General features: G+C 49.2%; 5 protein-coding genes across 5 annotated transcripts in view; 4 read left to right on the forward strand and 1 right to left on the reverse strand.

The window, feature by feature from the left end:
• The first annotated feature begins 811 nt into the window (after positions 1 to 811).
• LOC101778206 (pectinesterase inhibitor 12) lies at positions 812 to 1,342 on the forward strand. The gene has a single exon (XM_004978135.1). It carries the CDS (start codon positions 812 to 814, stop codon positions 1,340 to 1,342), a length of 531 nt encoding a protein of 176 aa, XP_004978192.1.
• Positions 1,343 to 2,237: 895 nt separating this feature from the next.
• LOC101780064 (probable purine permease 11) lies at positions 2,238 to 5,244 on the forward strand. Its single transcript, XM_022828546.1, has 3 exons — positions 2,238 to 2,310; positions 3,274 to 4,287; positions 5,075 to 5,244. The coding sequence occupies exons 1-3, from the start codon at positions 2,238 to 2,240 to the stop codon at positions 5,242 to 5,244; spliced, it is 1,257 nt and encodes a 418-aa protein (XP_022684281.1).
• Positions 5,245 to 5,965: 721 nt separating this feature from the next.
• On the forward strand, positions 5,966 to 8,455 carry LOC101780467 (probable purine permease 11). Its single transcript, XM_004976569.3, has 3 exons — positions 5,966 to 6,352; positions 6,443 to 6,488; positions 6,573 to 8,455. The coding sequence occupies exons 2-3, from the start codon at positions 6,452 to 6,454 to the stop codon at positions 7,679 to 7,681; spliced, it is 1,146 nt and encodes a 381-aa protein (XP_004976626.1). The 5' UTR covers positions 5,966 to 6,352; positions 6,443 to 6,451; the 3' UTR covers positions 7,682 to 8,455.
• Positions 8,456 to 11,199: 2,744 nt separating this feature from the next.
• On the forward strand, positions 11,200 to 13,473 carry LOC101781152 (probable purine permease 11). Its single transcript, XM_004976571.2, has 2 exons — positions 11,200 to 11,362; positions 12,172 to 13,473. The coding sequence occupies exons 1-2, from the start codon at positions 11,326 to 11,328 to the stop codon at positions 13,293 to 13,295; spliced, it is 1,161 nt and encodes a 386-aa protein (XP_004976628.1). The 5' UTR covers positions 11,200 to 11,325; the 3' UTR covers positions 13,296 to 13,473.
• A 4,174-nt stretch (positions 13,474 to 17,647) lies between these two features.
• The window catches only part of LOC101778608, a 1,101-nt gene continuing 589 nt past the window's right edge, over positions 17,648 to 18,159 (reverse strand). The window contains exon 2 of the mRNA XM_004978136.2: positions 17,648 to 18,127. Coding sequence (XP_004978193.1) covers positions 17,648 to 18,127 — 480 coding nt within the window. The remainder of the gene's footprint in view (positions 18,128 to 18,159) is intronic.

Below are 18,159 nucleotides of genomic sequence, written 5' to 3' on the forward strand. Positions count from 1 at the left end.
AAATCGCTATGCATAGATTTACTACCCTAACGTCATAAAATTTTACTAAGATTTTCTCCTAAATTACAACCAATCTTGGGTTTCAAAATCTGTCCAATGTAAGGACTCACAACAATCCATTAAAATAGGCAGGCATTAGGGCAAGTACATTGGTGTCGTCTAATAGACGGTCTCATGCATTGACACGTAATCTTGAGACGATTCAATAGGCAACCTGTCCAATGGGTTGTCCTATAAGTTGTTTGGTAGTCGTATATAATTCCTTAATTTGTGCATAAGAAAAATAAAATATTATGAGTTGCACGGTAACAATAACTCGTACAATGGTTGTTAAGTTGTCTCGTAGTCCTATAATTTAGCTCATGAGGTGGTTGTCTCGCGAAGCAACGACCTCTTTCTCTCTCCTTGCTCTCTCTCCTCCACATCATCAAAAATCCTACGTGGCACTGCATGAGACGATCTATGAGACCGCTGATGTGTAGCAATGTACTTGCCCACGGTAAATTACGACGTTGATTAGTTACCTAAATAGGAAGGATTTAATTGCACAACTTATCTAAATACGAAGCATTCACTTGCTGATTGAGGGACATGCATCTTTTGTATCCATGCTTAAACTGTTCTAAAAATTCATGAAATCTACATGGCAGGCGATATCTATAACGTCAAGTCATTTATGGCTAGGGAGTAGTTATCAGTTCAAACGATAGCCGTCTACATTACGCACTAGATATACTCTGTCAAGGATCCAGTAATTCCAAACACACTGGAACTTCAATTTGCATCGGGAGGAAATAGAGCCACGGAGACTATGAAGCTATTGCAAGCTCTGTATCCTCTCGTCTTCCTCCTTGCCTGCTCCACGTCCAACGCTACCATCTTACAAGACGCGTGCAAGTCCTTCGCCGCTAAGCACCCGGACCTCGGCTACGACTACTGCATCAAGTTCTTCCAAGCCGACAAGGGAAGCGCCGCCGCGGACAAGGGCGGCCTCGCCGCCATCGCCGTGAGGATCACCGGGGTAGCCTCCAAGAGCACAACCAAGCACATCGCCGCGCTACAGGCCTCCGAGAAGGACAAGAAGCGGCTGGAGTGCCTCAGCTCATGTGCCGAGCTGTACTCGAGCGCGGTGTCCGAGATCGCCGTGGCGGCGAAGGGCATCGCCTCTGGCACGGCCAGCGGCCTGGAGGACGCGGTGACGGCGCTTAGCGCGGTGCTGAACGCCCCCAGCACCAGCGAGCAAGGGTTCAAGGAGCTACACGTGCCGTCGCCGCTGGCCGCCGAGGACGCGGAGTTCACCAAGGAGGCGTCCGTCGCGCTAAGTGTGACGGCGGCGCTGTAGGCGTCGTCTTGATCGTCGATATGAATCAGGGTGGAAGATAGGGGGGTTTCATAATCCTTTATAATCATATGCGTTGGTTTCATATCCGTTTCAAAATATAGGTCGTTTTAACTTTTTTTAATATATAGATTTTGTTACATATCTAAACATAACCTTACACTTAGGTGCTAAAATCTATGTAGGTAAAAAAGCTAAAATAACCTACATTTTGAAACGGAAGGAGCAGGTCATTTTGACTTTTTTTAGGTGCATGGATGTTTGTATGTATCTAAATATATCTAGATATATACCTAGAAAAATCATTTGAAACAGATGGATTAGTAGCGAGAGAAAAGCCGTGGACGTGGAGGGCATCCAAATGCAAAACCACCGGTGCATGCCACGGGCGACCGCGAAGCTAGAGGGGACCGGACACCGTGCGCCCCGCGCGCTCCCGCAACGAGGAGACGAGAAACGAGAGGAAAGCGGCGAGAGGAGCAAAGACGCCACAGAGGACGGAGCCGAGCGGAGCTCGTCAGCTCCTACTGTCAAGCGCAGCCATCCGCGCGGTCGCCGCCGAGGGATCGGAGGAACTAACGGGCGGGGCTCTGCTTCTTCTTCGTTCCTTCTCCCACTGGCCAGTGAACACCACCAGGCTGTCTTCTCTTTGGAACAGGGGTCACCGGGTCAGCATCCCAGAAAGGTTTCTATTTTTAGAAAACCAAGCTTGTTCATCCGGATCGATCTATCCCTCTCCGACGACAGGCGCATGCCACCCCCTTCTCCCCAACCGCGAAGCGCGTGGCATCGCGATTCTTCTGCCTGCCTGGGCACTGCCCTCTCGTCTCGTCGTCTCCCTCCTCTTGTGTTCTCCACGATCTCACTGGAGGTTTTTTAGAGTGCCTCGAATAAAATAATGGCCGACAACAACGGTGGCAACAGCGGAGGCACCAACACGAACACCGCAGAGGTTCAGATACAAATCCCAGGTCAGTTGGCTGCTGTTTGATGGTCGTCACATTTTTATTTATGCTCTTTGTCGGCCAGTTGATATCATTTTTCTTGCGCATTATTTCTCCTGTACAAAACATTTTTCTTGGAGAAGTTGGGCGAATACTCTGTGTGGTTTGCATTTCAGGCATATTTTAGCTTTCTACGGTTACTTTGATTTTTAGAATTTTCTAAAGCTTTTCACAAATATTGTGATTCAGTGATGTGGTGAATTAGATGTAGATTGCAACTACAAAACCATTCTCTTCTCTCTGTTTTTTTCTTTGCCAATCACTATGATCATCAGTACGAATATAAGTTTTCTGATTTTTTTTACAGAAAAATGCAGATAGTCTAGATATTTCCTATTCCCTTGCATGTTATTAATGTGTTTACAGTGTTACAACTTACAAGTGTGGATCAACCAGTATATTGGGTACCATCCCCCTCCAAAACCATACCAGGGCTGTGTGCCAGTAGCATTTTAGCTGCAGGAGTGTGAGGAATTTCAATTCGGAAAGTTTGGGAAACTCCAGCGAGCAACGTTACCTTTCTATCTTATTCAGGCACTACTAATTAAGGGTGATACCCCTACTAAACTTTAGCACCTGTTTGACAATAGTGATTTGACAATGTGGTGCTAGAGTAACCATTTGCTAATGATGAATTAATTAGCCTTAATAGATTCGTCTCTCCATCTGTGCAATTAGTTTTGTAATTAGCTCATATTTAGTTCTCCTAATTAGCATCCGAATATTCGATATGACCCTACTAAAGTTTAGCACCTCGTATCCAAACACCCCTAGTGTGAATATCCAAACACCCCCTAGTGTTAGTGCTTTGCTGAAATAGAAGGGAAGCTGTTACTCTATTTTAAATGCAAAACTATGAAAGAGAACAATTTGCTTGTCCACTTCTTCTGTTACACCGTTGACTTTAATGGTTCCCACTGTAAACCGCAGAAGCATCGAAAAGCGAAGCTCCAGCAGCTCAGGAAGCACCAGCAGGAAGCCCGGAAGCCAAGAATTGGAAATGGTGGTTTGTGGTGGCAGCAGATGCTTTCTTCCTCATTGTTGGTCAGACATCAGCAACATTATTGGGGAGATACTACTACAGCCAAGGTGGCAACAGCAAGTGGTTATCAGCATTTGTGCAGACTGCTGGCTTTCCTATATTGTTCTTCGGATTGTTCTTTTTCCCTTCAAAGTCGTCTTCCGGCGAAACTCCGATCGGCAAAATTACTATGATATATGTTGTCTTGGGGCTCATCATGACCGCCGACGACATGATGTACTCCCATGGGCTGATGTATCTTTCAGTCTCAACTTTTTCACTCATCTGTGCTAGTCAGCTTGCCTTCAATGTCATCTTCTCATACGTCTTGAACTCTCAGAAACTCACCGGTTTAATCATGAACTCTGTGGTCTTGCTTACCTTGTCTGCTTTACTCCTTGGAGTCAATCACGAATCTTATGGACCAGCCGGTGTCTCAAGAGGGAAGTATCTTCTGGGTTTCCTATTGACACTAGGAGCGTCAGGCACCTACTCACTTATCCTTTCTCTGATGCAACTTACATTCGAGAATGTGATCAAGAAGCAAACCTTCTCGGCAGTTTTGAACATGCAGATATATACTGCACTCGTGGCAACTTTTGCTGCTCTTGTTGGACTATTTGCAAGTGGTGAATGGAAGGATTTGAAAGGGGAGATGGACAGATTCCAATCAGGACAGTTCTCTTACCTGATGACACTAGTGTGGACAGCAGTATCTTGGCAGGTTGCTTCTATCGGAATGGTGGGCTTGATATTTGAGGTATCATCGTTGTTCTCAAATGTGATCGGCACCTTCGCTCTGCCTATTGTTCCTCTTTTTGGTGTGATGGTCTTTCATGACAAGATGAATGGAGTCAAGATCATAGCCATGCTAATTTCAATATGGGGTTTTGCTTCATATGTCTATCAACAATATCTTGATGTTAAGTAAGCTAGAAGCGGATAGGGAGGGGGATTCCTAGGGTCCACAATTATCTTGCGGTAGAAAGTTCTATGCTATTTAGTTTGTTGGCTATGAGATAATAGGTGTTCATTATTTATGTTAATTTAAATACATTTCACTAGGAGGGAACTATAGCTCTTTTTTTTAGCATTTATATTGTAGCTAAGGTTTTTCTTAGAAATCATTGGTCTTGGTTTGTTTTGCATCTATGTAAGGATGTGTGTGGTGGAATAAATCATGATAGGTTTGCTGGTGAATAATTTTATTGTTGTTGGTCTTTATTGGAGCATTCTTTTTATCTGTTGTCCCCTTGTAAATTTTGCTCAAGTTGAATGTCTTAATCGTGATTATCAAAGCATTGGATCAAATACATGCGATTTGGTATACCTCTCATCAAATATTCTTTAACGTTGCAGAATTTATTATCTTTGATGTGCAACTTTAAACCATATTTTTCTTTTTCAAATATAATTATAATGTCTAACAAACATAAGTGATTATGAAAATATTTTTCAAGACAAATCTGCGTACATGAATTTATTTTTGTAAACTGAATGTTTTGAAAGGCATTGGCAATCAAAGTTTCAAAAGTTTGACTACATGAATACATATAGGTCAAACCATCAAGTATTTATGAACGGCAGTAGTACTTATATTAGAATAAATTTCAGCCTTTGTAGAAAATAGATATAGGAACCTTGTAAATAATTACCAGGTTAGCTAACATGTTTTTCAACTGCGCACTACTACATGTGTCATATGTACCAATTCGGAGCTAAGAAAATCAACAACACAACTACACACCATACCACACTCTAGTATCACAAACCACCCATTCCATCTCAAGATGTGTTTTTCCTTTAAATATAGTGCATATGATGTTGGGTATTTGTATCCTTCCCGTAGGCATGAATCTCAGAACAATGCGTCTTCTTAGATAAGAATATGAGGTGGTGCGTCCGCATGGTTGTGAGTTGTGACATTGATTCTCGATTTACCTATGCTCAATTAGTCCCACCACGAAACAGATATGCTCCGCATCTAGTATCATAAATACTGATACTATTCTTGATAATAAACTTGATCAGACTAAAATAATTTGATTTGGAACAAATTTAGAATTGAATTTGTTGTTCGACTAAGGAAATAGTTTTTTTAAGCACACCTGAGGGAATAATTTATATGATTCTTGTCATAGCTTTCTGGCGACTAAAGGACCAACAGTGAGGTAAAGGACTTGCGTTGCGCCATATCAGGATAGGGTGTTACTACGGCGGACGGCCATGAGCTCCAATTCAGCAGCAAGGACACCGATGAAATTGGAGGAGACCAGTAACTAGTACGGGCTTGTTTGGATAGAAGAATGTTGGAGTGGAAGGGAGGGGATTGAATCTAAAATGAACTAAGTTTCTCTCCAATCCCTCCCATTCCACTCAATCCACTACTATCCAAAGCTCTACGGCGGGGGCAGCCATCGTGTGAAGAGGAGAAACCGGAGGAAGGAGACGTCAGGACGAGCTGAGCATCGGGAATCAACGGCTGGCGTCCTTGGACCGAAGGGAACAACGATTTCAGTCGCCCCTTTCTTTCGTAGCATCTGTCTTTTTGTACAACAATTCGTACAGCAGATCGGACACGTACTGCCACCGCGGAATCCTAGCGCTGCTCAATAATTGGAAAGCTTGTATTCTTCGCCACAGGAGATAATCATAAGTTTGCTTCCGTTTGGATATTCCCACGCGATCAACGTCATCCTCCTTTGGAATAACTTGCAGACATCGTTGAAATTTTCTGTGAGAATGAAGGGGACACTGAACCACAGTAGGAAATAAAATATCTGCCAGTCGTAGCACATGAATGAGTCAGGCGAATGTTGACAGCAAATAATCAAATCCAGACTCCTGCGCAACGTGCTGTCTGTTCTATCTCTTGACAGATCACTTGTTCAGTTGTAGCATACGGGATCGGAGGAGCACGCGCAGGGTTCGCAAGATCAGCTCCTCAACTGCTGTAGCCTGTAGGCAGGACACCTAAAGACAGTCGCTGTATGTGTAGTTGCTTTGTCATATTCGGAGCTTCAAACTTGTAGCATACAAATCTTTGATTGCAATCTCTTTGCTGCATGCCATTCTTAGGGCTTCAAGATGGGTGAAGCTGGTGAAATTCAGCTGCAGATCGCAGGTCCCTTCTCTCTCTCTCTCTATGTACTAGATGCTGCGGTTAATTGAGCAAAGCAACAGCTGAATTGATGAGCCGGACATGCAGGTATCCGAGGCCAAGAAGCTGAAGACGATCAGGGACAGAGAGCTGGGAACGGTGGCGCATGTCCTGCGACCGCGGCGCCGCGGCCGGCGCTATCCAAACGGCTCGCGTGGTGGGCCGTGGTTCTTGTCAACATCGTGTTCGTCCTCGCCGGGCAGAGCGTGGCCACGCTCCTCGGCAGGATCTACTACGACCAGGGCGGCAAGAGCCTGTGGATGCAGACGGTTGTGCAGTCCTGCGGCACGCCGCTCGCCATCCCGCTGTTAATCTACTTACGATCCAGGAAGCCCTCCGTGGCGGCGGCTTCCCGGCCGTCGCTGGTCAAGCTCGCCGCCATCTACGCCGGCCTGGGCGTCCTCCTCGCCGGCGACAACCTGATGTACTCGTACGGCCTCCTGTACCTGCCCGTGTCCACCTACTCGATCATCTCCGCGAGCCAGGTCTCGTTCAACGCCGTCTTCTCCTACTTCCTGAACAAGGAGAAGTTCCGGGCTCTCATCCTCAACTCCGTCGTGCTGCTCACCTTCTCGGCGGCGCTGGTCGGCGTGAGCCACGGCTCCGACGGGAGCGGCAGCGCCATCCCGAAGGGCAAGTTCCCGGCGGGGTTCGCGCTGACGCTGTCGGCGTCGGCGCTCTTCTCCCTGATCCTGTCCCTGATGCAGCTGACCTTCGAGGAGGTGCTCAAGAGCGACGCGCTCCCCGCCGTGCTGGAGATGCAGTTCTGGAGCAACACCGCGGCGGCGTGCGTGTCCGTGGCCGGGCTGTTCGCCTCCGGGGAGTGGCGCGGCATTGCCGGGGAGATGGCGGCGTACGAGAAGGGCGAGGTGGCGTACGCGATGACGCTGGCGTGGACGGCCGTCTCGTGGCAGCTCTGCACGATGGGGCTCATGGGGCTGGTCGCGACGGTGTCGTCGCTCTTCACCAACGTGATCAGCACGGCGGGCACGCCGCTGGCGCCCGTCATGGCCGTGATCTTCCTCGGCGACCGGATGGAAGGGGTGAAGCTGCTGGCCATGCTCATAGGCGTGTGGGGGCTCCTGTCCTACGTGTACCAGCACTACCTCGACGACCGTGCCAAAGCCAAGAAGCAGGTAGCCACTGGGAAATGCTGAAAGTTCAGTTCTTTGTGTCGACAGAAGTTCACTTCACTAGTTCAAAGCTGGACCGATGCAAGTAGATTTCATTGGATCCTCCAATTGTGGAGATGACGCATCCTGAATACTTTTCAAAGCAAAAAAGGAACCCCATGCTATGCTTACTTGCCCTTGTCGTATTCAGTAAAAACTGATGGCTGGTGCAATCATGGGAATCGTAGAGAAAATGGTTATCGAAATCTCTGTGTGACTGTGTCTAATCAACCCACTGTATCAGCAAAAGCCCTGGTCGTCAACTCCGCTCCGCCGCCGCCATTGCTCAGACTCAGAGGAGTGGACAGAGATACCCGGATGATAGACGGCGCAATGCAGTCGGCAACGGAGCCTGTCAACAATCACCGGTCTTTATAGGAAGACACTGACATGCAAGGACCTCACCTTGCTCTTGGATCTTTCCTGGATTCTCACCGTGCCTGCCAACAGCTACCAAAAAAAAAAAAATCGACGAACTCAGCTACAAATTTGAAAGGGATTTATACTAGTCAAGCTTGCTGCTTTCACACGTGCCTGCTTCTTTCTCAGATTGAAACTGATATCAGGACAGAAAATCCGAAAAATCACTCCGCCTCTGCCTGTCAGCAGGAAATGCTTAGCTCGCCAAACCACCACTCTTTCTGTCTTTCATGTCTGATCGATAGTGCTATATTGTCAGATCGAACGGCTGTATCAGTCGGCTTGCGAAAGTCTTTGCCCTGATCATCAATGTGATGCAAGTTGGCATGTGCACGTCAATTTCTGGTAGACTCAGACCGATAATTGAGCTGCATGCCTATCTCCACATGGATCGAGACTGAAGTGTACTACTCCACAAATTTGATAGAGGATAAGTCTTTCAAGGTGCATTTTGACCATTAATTTCTTAAAAAATATATTATCACTAGCTACAAAAACAAGACCACCTTAAAAGTACTAGAGTATAAATCTATCCGTGCAACTTTTAGGCACTAGACATGCATGTAATTTGGTTAATTGATGGTGAAATCTAAGATAGTTTGACTTTTCCGTAGTCAAAATAGGACTTACATTGGTAGATGGGGGGAGTACAGTCTTATCTGATTCTTTCATTTAGGGTTTTATTCGAGGAAGACATTCCAACCATGTAATTTGGTCCTTGTGCACGTGCACCACCTACTGATGCGACGATAGGTTGATATTCTAAAGTTAACTTCCATTCTATTCTTAATGTACCATTGAGATATAGAGATGTGAAGCACTACGTTATCCCATACACATGAGAAAATTTGAATGGCGACGGTGTTCACCAGATATGAGAACAAAGTCTCCTCCATGACACAAGAATAAAACAATTTTTAGTGAAATGAAATAACACAATATTTTCAATGACTATTTCAAAATAGATAACCCTTATAATGGATTATCATTATATTTAGCAAACAACCACTGTAATAAATTACTCCCTCCATCCCCAAATACTATTCGTTTTAGTTTTTCTATGTACATGCACCTTGCTATGTATTTAGACATAGTATATATCTAGGTGCATATAAAAAACTATGTACCTAGAAAAACCAAAACGAGTAGTAATTTGGGACGGAGGAACTATTATTTAGTTCTAGAATAAATAAATGCAAGTCGTATAGCATCTTCATGTTCCTCTATTCTCCAAACCCTACCTTATAATTGTACAAAACAATTTATAAGGTGATTGATGCATACCAATACACTTGCTCGCTACTCTTGGGATGGGGGATTGTTGCTATTGTATGTACAACTAAATTATCACAAGGTGAAAAAATGGTTTAAACCACTCGGGTACTGTGGTGGTTCATTATTAATCAAATAAACACTCTACACATACAACCATTTGAGTGAAACTCGAGTGCAACTCAAAAGTCAAAACCTAAAGATTAAAAGCACCGAAACAGAAAAGCTCAAAATGCACTCATGACTTCATGAGTGATGATCAGTCTTAATTTTTAGCTTATGGAACAAGTGCTCCGAGAAATCATGATATCTTCCTCTATCTTTTCCTTTCATATATCTAAAATTCTGCATTGCATCATGTTAAAACAACATATAAGGCAACTAAAGTGTATCCACCAAGGTACTTCCTTACTACTCTTCTTATATATGTGGAATGGGGGGGAGGTGTTGCTGCTATACGTACAACCTATTTGTACACCACATTATGACAAGATGATCAGATGGTTGAAATCATTTGGGTGGTGGTTCACTTATTAATCAAATAAGCAGTGCTGCATGTGCAACTATTTTGAGTCAAACTTGAGTGCGACTCGAAATTTAACAATTAAAAGTTCTTATATAGAATGCTCATAAATGCATTGGATGTTTTAGATGGCACATGAAACAGTCTTGCAAAGCTAGATTACACACGAGAGAGTGATGATGGTGGTGCGAGCCGCCGCCAAGACAGAGAAGGTTGATGAGAGTGGGACAGGGGAGTGAGTCGCACATTCTCGAGGAGGAACGACAAAGAAGATACAGGATGAGCTGTACAACAATTGCTAGGGAAAGCCCCTTCAGTACTGGTTCCTAACCCCCTTTAATACCGGTAACCGGTATTGCTACTTCGGTACTAAAGGGGGGCCTTTACTACTGGGTCAAATAATCGGTACTAAAGGGGTATTAAAAAATAAAAAAAATGAAATCCAGCTGGGCGCTCGGCTCCGCATCCCTACCCCGCCCCGCCGCCACTGCCGCCCCGCCAGTCGCGCCCGGCTGCCCCGTCTCGCAGCCGCCGCCACATCCAGCCCGCCGCCGCACCCTGCTTGTGCCCCGCTGCCTCCGGCTAGCCGCCGCTCCCTCGCGCGCCCAAGCACTGCCCTGCACCTCGCCCCGCTACTGCTCCTCACTACTAGTGAGGGGCGAGCAGAGGGGGAAGGGGAGGGGGCCGAAGGGGGAGGTGGCGGGAGGGAGGGGGAGGGGGCGGCGGCGAGAGAGAAGTGTGAGAGAAGAGAAGATAAGGTTGAGAGAGAAAAGGGGGACAAGAGCGGGTAGGACCTTTAGTACCGGTTGGAGACTCCAACCGGTACTTAAGGTCACTCATTAATACCAAGTGAGCACATTAGTATTGGGTGGAGGCTCCACCCGGTACTAATGGGTGACCTTTAGTACCCATTGGAACCCCCAACCGGTACTAAAAGAGGTCACGGGGGACTCCTGGAAAGCTATCCATTAGACCAACAGATTAAAAACCAATTAAAGGATGGATCAGTTTTCCCGCCGTGAACCATCCCTTGTGGACCGGAAATCTTCTACGTGCCTTGCCGCGCACCTCAATCATAACAGACAGAAATTGTGTACCCGGTACGTGACGATTTGATGGAAAATGGTAATCAAACCTGCAGTCCAGATCTGTGTACTTCGCGAGGGTGGGTCCCGGTCCCACACCGAGGGGAAAAAGTCACCCAACCGTACTGGAAATAGATGTCCCTTTCCAGTTATTATAAATGTTGGGATCGATATATATGATGCCCAAGCCCAAGGTGCTCTGGACTCCATTGTTCATTAGCAAGAAGTGTTAGAAAAACAACCGGAGACAGCTGAGGCAGAAGAGAAGAGAAGCAGCCTCTCTCTCAACCTGGTGTTGGATTTCAGTCGGGACCTTGGCACCCGGCAGCATGGCGCATGCTCAAGAAATTCAGCTCCAAATCAGAGGTAGTCCAAGTTGATTTGCGTTCACGTTTCTTGTTGTTTTCGTTGTGCTGTTTTCCGTGAGTCCAAATCAGATGTACTTCAAGTTGATTTTTGCGTTCTCGTTTCAAGTTGATTGTTTGTGTTCCATTTGGTTTCTTTCCACCTTTTTTTCGAACAACAATTTTTTTGGATGTCTATAGCACACTCGTGCATTTACAGCTCCCTGAACACTCGAATTTTTCCACCATTGGATGGCCATCCGATGGCTCCTGTTCATCTTCAACCTAGAGCAGCAGCAGGACCTCCACCTGCACAGCCCACGCCCCCACGTGCCGCCGCCCAGCCGCGACGGGGTAGGGTCTCGCCGGAGCTTTGATTGTTCTTGTGCTGGCAGCTCGCCTTGCCGTCCTGAGAGAGCTAGCAAGATCGTAGGAAACAACGTTCTAACATCGAGATCATCTCCCATTAAGATCTCAATCTTTTTAAAAACATGTTTCTTAAAAAAAGATTTCCTCAATAAGAGTACCTATTCAACTGAACGAAAAGCAATCATTAAAAAACAGTAAGATCAAAACAGATAGGCTGCGCCACTTCCTGCATGGGCCACCTACCTTACCACCATTGAATTGGGTAGTTGATTGGTGAAAGCTCGTGGTGCCATCCTGATTGATAGAAACAAACAAAAAAATCTCGCAAAAGCAGCTTTGCATGCGTGCCTAACAGCCATTTTTCTTGTTTGTGTTCAGAAAAAAAAAGGAGTGAACTTTACCTATGCGAAATTTCCCATTTTAAACTAACCAACGGCAATCTTTCATCATTGTGCTAATAAGGCACTCCAGACGAGGAATCCGTCCATGACGCCGGCCGCGAGGGACCCAAGGCCGCCACGCGCCGGCCGACGACGAGAGGCGGCTTGCGATGGTGGATGACGGTGGCGGTGGACATGCTCATGGTCCTCTGCGGGACGACCGTGGCCACCCTTCTCGGCCGCCTGTACTACAACTCCGGCGGCAACAGCAAGTGGATGGCCACGCTCACGCAGTCCGGCGGCTCGCCGCTCCTGCTCGTCCCGCTCCTCATGACCCCCGCGCCCCCGGCGGAGGAGCGCCAGCCGGCGGCGTCCAAGATGCTGCCTATCTACGTGGGCATCGGCGTCCTCATCGGCTTCGACAACCTCATGTACTCGTACGCGCTCCAGTACCTCCCCGTGTCCACCTTCTCGCTCGTCGCCGCGACGCAGCTCGCCTTCAACGCCGTCACCTCCCGCCTCATCAACGCGCAGCGCTTCACGGCGCTGATCGCCAATTCCGTGGTGTTGCTCACCTTCTCCGCCGCGCTCCTCGGCGTGGGCTCCGCCTCCGACGGGACCTCCTCCGGCGTGCCCCGCGGCAAGTACCCCGTCGGGTTCGTCCTCGTGCTGGCGGCGTCGGCGCTCTTCGCGCTCATCATGTCCCTCTTCGAGGCCACCTTCGAGAAGGTGATCCGGGCGCGGACGCTGCGGTGGGTGCTGTCGCTGCAGATGTACACGAACCTGGTGGCGGCGGCGGTATCGGTGGCCGGGCTGATGGCGTCGGGGGACTGGCGGACGATCCCGGCGGAGATGGCGGCGTTCAGGGACGGGAGGGCGCGGTACGTGCTGACGCTGGTGGGAACGGCGGTGTCGTGGCAGGCGGCGGCCGTGGGCATGGTCCGGCTGGTCGCGAGGGTGTCGTCGCTGTTCGCCAACGTGACGGCCACGCTGTCGCTGCCGCTGGTGCCGGTGTTCGCGGTGGCGCTGTTCGGGGACAGGATGACGGGGATCAAGGTCGTGGCCATGCTCATGGCCGTCTGGGGGTTCCTCTCGTACGTGTACCAGCACTACGCCGACGGCCGCCGCGCCGGGAGGGCCGAGTGCCGCGTCTGCGCCGGCGCCGGCGCCGCGCGCGCGGGGAGCGACGCGGTTCTGCCCGCTTGAGTTGAGCCTCAGCCGTGGCTGAACAGGATGAACCGTAGTATGGATCAAATAGACATAGTACTGGATCAAAAAGGGTTTATTGAATTATTGTACGTACGAGCTAGCTATCTGCATTCCAAACAGCACAGAGCTTTACTGGAAGATGAATGAAGCTTGATGGATGTTAATTTTCTTTGTCCCAAATCATTTGGCTTACACCTTTGATGATCCTGCATCCATTTTTTCAGAATGGAGAAATTTTGGATCGCAACGGAGTGCCGAGTGCCTGCCTGGGCCCCCTGGGATTGCCTTACCGGCATGGGCATATTTGTGGCCTGGTGTGGCCCGTGGAGGAGAGAGGCCTCAACGGCCCGCGGAAAAATCTGGCCTCCGCATGGACCAGAACACGATCGTGCTTGCAGCCATCTCGCCGAATCGTGACCGTACAGTGGAGATCTAACGGCTCCAGATACCTCGACCCCGGACGGTAAATGAAATACCGTCCGGGGGGGACGGGAAATGAAACACCGTCCATGACAGGGGCGCGCCCGCGCGGCCACCCAGTTCGCCGCCGCCGCCGTCGCGCTCGGCATCACAGGCGACCGCACTGCCATGCAATTGAGCGCGGCATACGCCGTCCAGCGTTACCCATCCTGGGAATGCCTCCCTTCTCCGTCGCCGCCGCAGCTGGAACGGGGACCAAAGCCGCGTTCCAAACACCGCGCGCGTGCACCTGATCGGGACCGCCGGGCCGGTCGTCACCGCCTTGGGAGATAACCCTGTCTCGCTAGCGGTGGGGCCTCAGGTTCGGGCGTTCGGCGGACGGGCGCGGGGCGGGCGAGCAGACGTCGCCGGGGCGGGCAGCGATAATTGACACTGGCCGTAGTCGAGGCCCATGCCGCCGACCGATCCCGGCGGCGCGCTGTGCTCGATAGTCAGCGGTGCCATCAGCGAAACGGCATGTTCTAGATCACGGTAGCACCAGCACTGAGCATGGCATAAAGGAGGCATAAAAAAACAGCGCGCATCCCATTTTCATAGGATGATAGGAAGAACCGGGCTTTTTCAGAACAGAGCGTCTGCTAGAGACTGCTAGGGAGTTACAATGTATGTACCTACCCATGATAATCCCTGGGTAAGAAAACCGATCAAAATGATGGATGCACTGAGTCTTCATCGCTGAGACACTTCTGCTAACACATGACAGAGATAGACTGATAGACATGTCCTGTGGCGGTTAGCCGGTTAGAGTGATTGGGAAAACAGAATATTTTTGGACTGTAAAAATCCGAAACAGCACCCAACTGGAACCCAGGCAATTGTTTCAGAATTTTCAGAGTATGCTACCAGTACCAGCATCTTATGGTACACAGTCAGACCCAGTGCTCCTTACATCTGATGGCAATTTTTCAGTGAATTGTTCACCTACAAAGCATCTAGGAGAAGTGGCACACTACGACAAAGTTAGCCACATTGTGTTTCCTCGCTGAAACAGAGAAACAGTTGCGCTTTTATTTCCACATCATCAAGATGACAACTTTATTCCTAATCCTGATGCAGGCCTGGTGTTATTGGCAAAGAACACGTGTTTGTTTTGGCAGAGGATGCCGTATGCTCACTTGTCTGTCACTCCAGGTGCGACTGAAGATGGGCCCAACTCTACGCTTTGACGGCCCAATACTTCTTTGGACTTGCATCAGCACTGGGCCAGGCCCTCTTTTCCAATTTCCTTTTTCTTTATAAGCGCCAAATTCGTTTTCTTTGGCTATTCCTGCATCCGGCAAGCATCCCAATCTTAACCCCACAGAAACGACAGGCGAGGCGGACGCGCAGAAGCAACGGCTTGGTGGCGTGCACTCTCGCCCTTACCATCAACTACACATCCCGTACACGCCGTGCTTCATTCATCGTATATGACACGGGCGTGCAATGCTGGATGCCAACACTCGTGCTGACGATTACATTCATCTTCTTCTATTTGCAGCCTGATGAAGGATTACCTGAGTTTGGACGAGAGGATTTGCTCTAATAGCATCGGAGCGTCTCAAATTCCCTGGCAGGCTTACATCAAGCGAGAGCTGGCGCCTGGAGTTCCGAGTTTGCAATCGATTTCGCCATGAATCCAATTATGCGGTGGTCGGCATTTTGTCGGCCCGATGAACCCATGGAATTTCGAGTGTTCATGCCCCCCCCATGCCAATAATAGCTGACCAAGACAATTACTTGCATCTGCACATGCAGACTGTGGAGTCTAGGCCTTGTTTAGTTGGGGAATTTGGGAGGTGCCAAATTACTGTTACAGCACTGTAGCACACTGTAGCGTTTCGTTTGTATTTGTGAATTATTGTCCAAATATTGACTAATTAGGCTCAAAAGATTCGTCTCGCAAAGTACAACAAAACTGTGCAATTAGTTTTTAATTTCATCTACATTTAGTACTCCATGCATGTACCGCAAGTTTGATGTGATGGGGAATCTTCTTTTTGCATAGTGTCAAAGTTGGGAGTTGGGAGTAACTAAACATGGCCCTATACAAACAGCAAGCCCAGCAAGGCGCCACAATTTCTTTTTTCTTTTCCTTTTCTTTTCTTTAAAGGGCTCTATTTTCCGTATGTAAATAATGCTAACCTCTTGGTCCACCTTTTCGTTTCAGTTCACCACCTTTTTGCTGCTAATCGAACCTCAAAACTCACTAGGATACGCATAGCACACGACGTTTCTTGCAGCCCGATGTTGCCCGGTTGGTGTTGCTGCCCATATGCTCGTCACTCACGTCGCACAGCTCATCGCGATTCACCGGATCGTAGCCTTTTGTTCTGCAGGGGGCCACCAGCACCACCGCACCCAGCTTTAAACCGGAAAGGCGTCGCGCTTTCTTCCTTCCCGACCGCGGCGAGGACGAGACGAGAGCACCTGCTATGATTGCGCGCCTTTACGTTTCGGTCCGGGGCGAAGCGGAGCGAGCCCGCAACCACCCCCCTGTCGTCTGTGGAGGCCATTATTCCGGCCGGAAGCTGAGCTCGCTCAACGGAAGTGGGCTCTAGCTCAGCATCAGCAGACGACGCCCATTATTGCCAAGCTTTCAAGAGTTCAATGGCTCATTCATTCATTGCGGCTGTGGCCTGAGAATAGAAGAACTGCCCTACCCAGTCCTCCTAGATTCGTCGTTGACTTTGTTTCCGCACCGGTGCTAGACTGCTAGTGCTACAGCATCGGTGAGAGACTGAGAGTAGTAGGATGGAGCGAGTTGACCTTGTAGAGCACTGGTTTTATGCGAGTTAATTGCGGAAGGAGTACCGATTTTATGCCATGGCGGAAGCACTTGAAGTACTGCGAGTCTACGAGCGAGTGTTGCACCGATTTTATGCAACGGAACAAATTATCGTACGAGTGGGCATCAAGCAAATGATCAGAATTGTGCTGCGAGTTTGGCAGTAACCGTCGTCCAGTCGAAGCAAGTTTGTGCTGGAAGCCACGACCGGAATGATGACGGACTTTCAGATCTGGCCTCTAGCCCGATAGGGACGAGGTTGGGAGCACCACCTGCTTTGGTCCACAGGGAGCCATCAAATGCGTTTGTTCCCTGTGGAAGGGTCCGAGCGTCACTCTGACCACCGAATGGAATTATGGATTGGTTTTTCTCTCAGAGGACGTTCGGAGGCTTTACCTTCCTCCTTAACTAACATTCTGAATTACTTGCAGCGTCCCAAATTGTACATTTATAAGTTTATAGTGGATATCATTTTAGCATTTATAAGTTTATAATTTTTTACTATGCATCTTATATATAGTCCGCATCTATGGAATTAGAAAAGCTAAAACAACCTCCAACAATTTAGAACGGAAACTACGATGAACAAGACTCGTTTATTAGCACGAGATGAAAATTGCAGTGGTGCTGCGCAGCAGGCATCGCACTACTGCACTCAGCGCTGCTGCCTGCACTGCAAGCAGACATCACTTAAGATCCCTCTCGCATTAATAATCCCAGCATTTAATTCCACCCACATGGCTTCTATACCTGCCAACCAGACGCCACTAAATTCTATTGACCGGAGAATCTCAGAGCGCAAATAAAAATCCGAGCACGGATCGGAACGAAATAAAGCTGTACATACATGAGCGTCGAGCACGGGAAGCCTTTTCTTTTCCTTTTTACAGCGTTGCAACATGTTCAACTGACAAGCAGCACCCTCGGAAGAAATGTCGGTGCCCACATGTCAGTGGAACAGCTTGCGAGGCAGCAATGCCCCTATTTTTTTTCCGAGCTTTCACGTCAAGATAAAAAAGAAAGAAAGAAAAAGTAAACCCCCGAGATGTAAATGGCCGTGTAATTTTGGGGGTGAAAAATGGGAGGAGGAGAATTGATGAGCTCACCGGAAGCGTCCCCCGTCGGCGAGCTTCCAGGAGCGGCAGTGGTGGAGCGAGGCGCTGGAGGTGAGCGGGTGGAGCGGCGACGGACGGAGCTCGGTGGAGACGGCGTCCGGCGGGTGGCCTCCGCGGGGGTGCCTGCCCAGGCCGGGCCGCACGAGCGGGCTGATGCACACCGCGAACCCCGAGACGCCGGCCCCTACGCCGGCGCCCCCCAGTCCCAGGCGGCGACGGCACGGGGTCTTGCGCATCGGCGACGGCGAGGGCAGCCACGGCGACTCCGCGGCGGGGGAGGTGCTCTCCTCGCCGTCGCCGTCGCCGTCGGCGTACCGCACCGGCGAGAGGCCCCGGTTGCTGACCCCGCGCCACGAGCGCCGCGGCGGGGACAGCGGTGGAGACGCGGTGGCCGGATCCTTCTTCCGGCGGACGATCCCGGAGAGCCAGGAGGAGCGACAGTGCGTCCGCTCCTTGGCTCCACCATCCTACTGCGTAGTCCTCCCATCTGCGGCCGTAA

Source organism: Setaria italica, chromosome VII, assembly GCF_000263155.2.
Source record: "Setaria italica strain Yugu1 chromosome VII, Setaria_italica_v2.0, whole genome shotgun sequence".
Taxonomy (NCBI): domain Eukaryota; kingdom Viridiplantae; phylum Streptophyta; class Magnoliopsida; order Poales; family Poaceae; genus Setaria; species Setaria italica.

What these genes read in the sequence shown, in the direction of transcription:
- LOC101778206 (XM_004978135.1), top strand. Translation starts at nt 812, where the DNA reads ATGAAGCTATTGCAAGCTCTGTATCCTCTCGTCTTCCTCCTTGCCTGC.
- LOC101780064 (XM_022828546.1), top strand. Translation starts at nt 2,238, where the DNA reads ATGGCCGACAACAACGGTGGCAACAGCGGAGGCACCAACACGAACACC. An exon ending in GGTTCAGATACAAATCCCAG is followed by an intron (nt 2,311 to 3,273) that starts GTCAGTTGGCTG and finishes TGTAAACCGCAG; the next exon opens with AAGCATCGAAAAGCGAAGCT. An exon ending in CTATCAACAATATCTTGATG is followed by an intron (nt 4,288 to 5,074) that starts TTAAGTAAGCTA and finishes TCATATGTACCA; the next exon opens with ATTCGGAGCTAAGAAAATCA.
- LOC101780467 (XM_004976569.3), top strand. Translation starts at nt 6,452, where the DNA reads ATGGGTGAAGCTGGTGAAATTCAGCTGCAGATCGCAG. An exon ending in AATTCAGCTGCAGATCGCAG is followed by an intron (nt 6,489 to 6,572) that starts GTCCCTTCTCTC and finishes CCGGACATGCAG; the next exon opens with GTATCCGAGGCCAAGAAGCT.
- LOC101781152 (XM_004976571.2), top strand. Translation starts at nt 11,326, where the DNA reads ATGGCGCATGCTCAAGAAATTCAGCTCCAAATCAGAG. An exon ending in AATTCAGCTCCAAATCAGAG is followed by an intron (nt 11,363 to 12,171) that starts GTAGTCCAAGTT and finishes TGTGCTAATAAG; the next exon opens with GCACTCCAGACGAGGAATCC.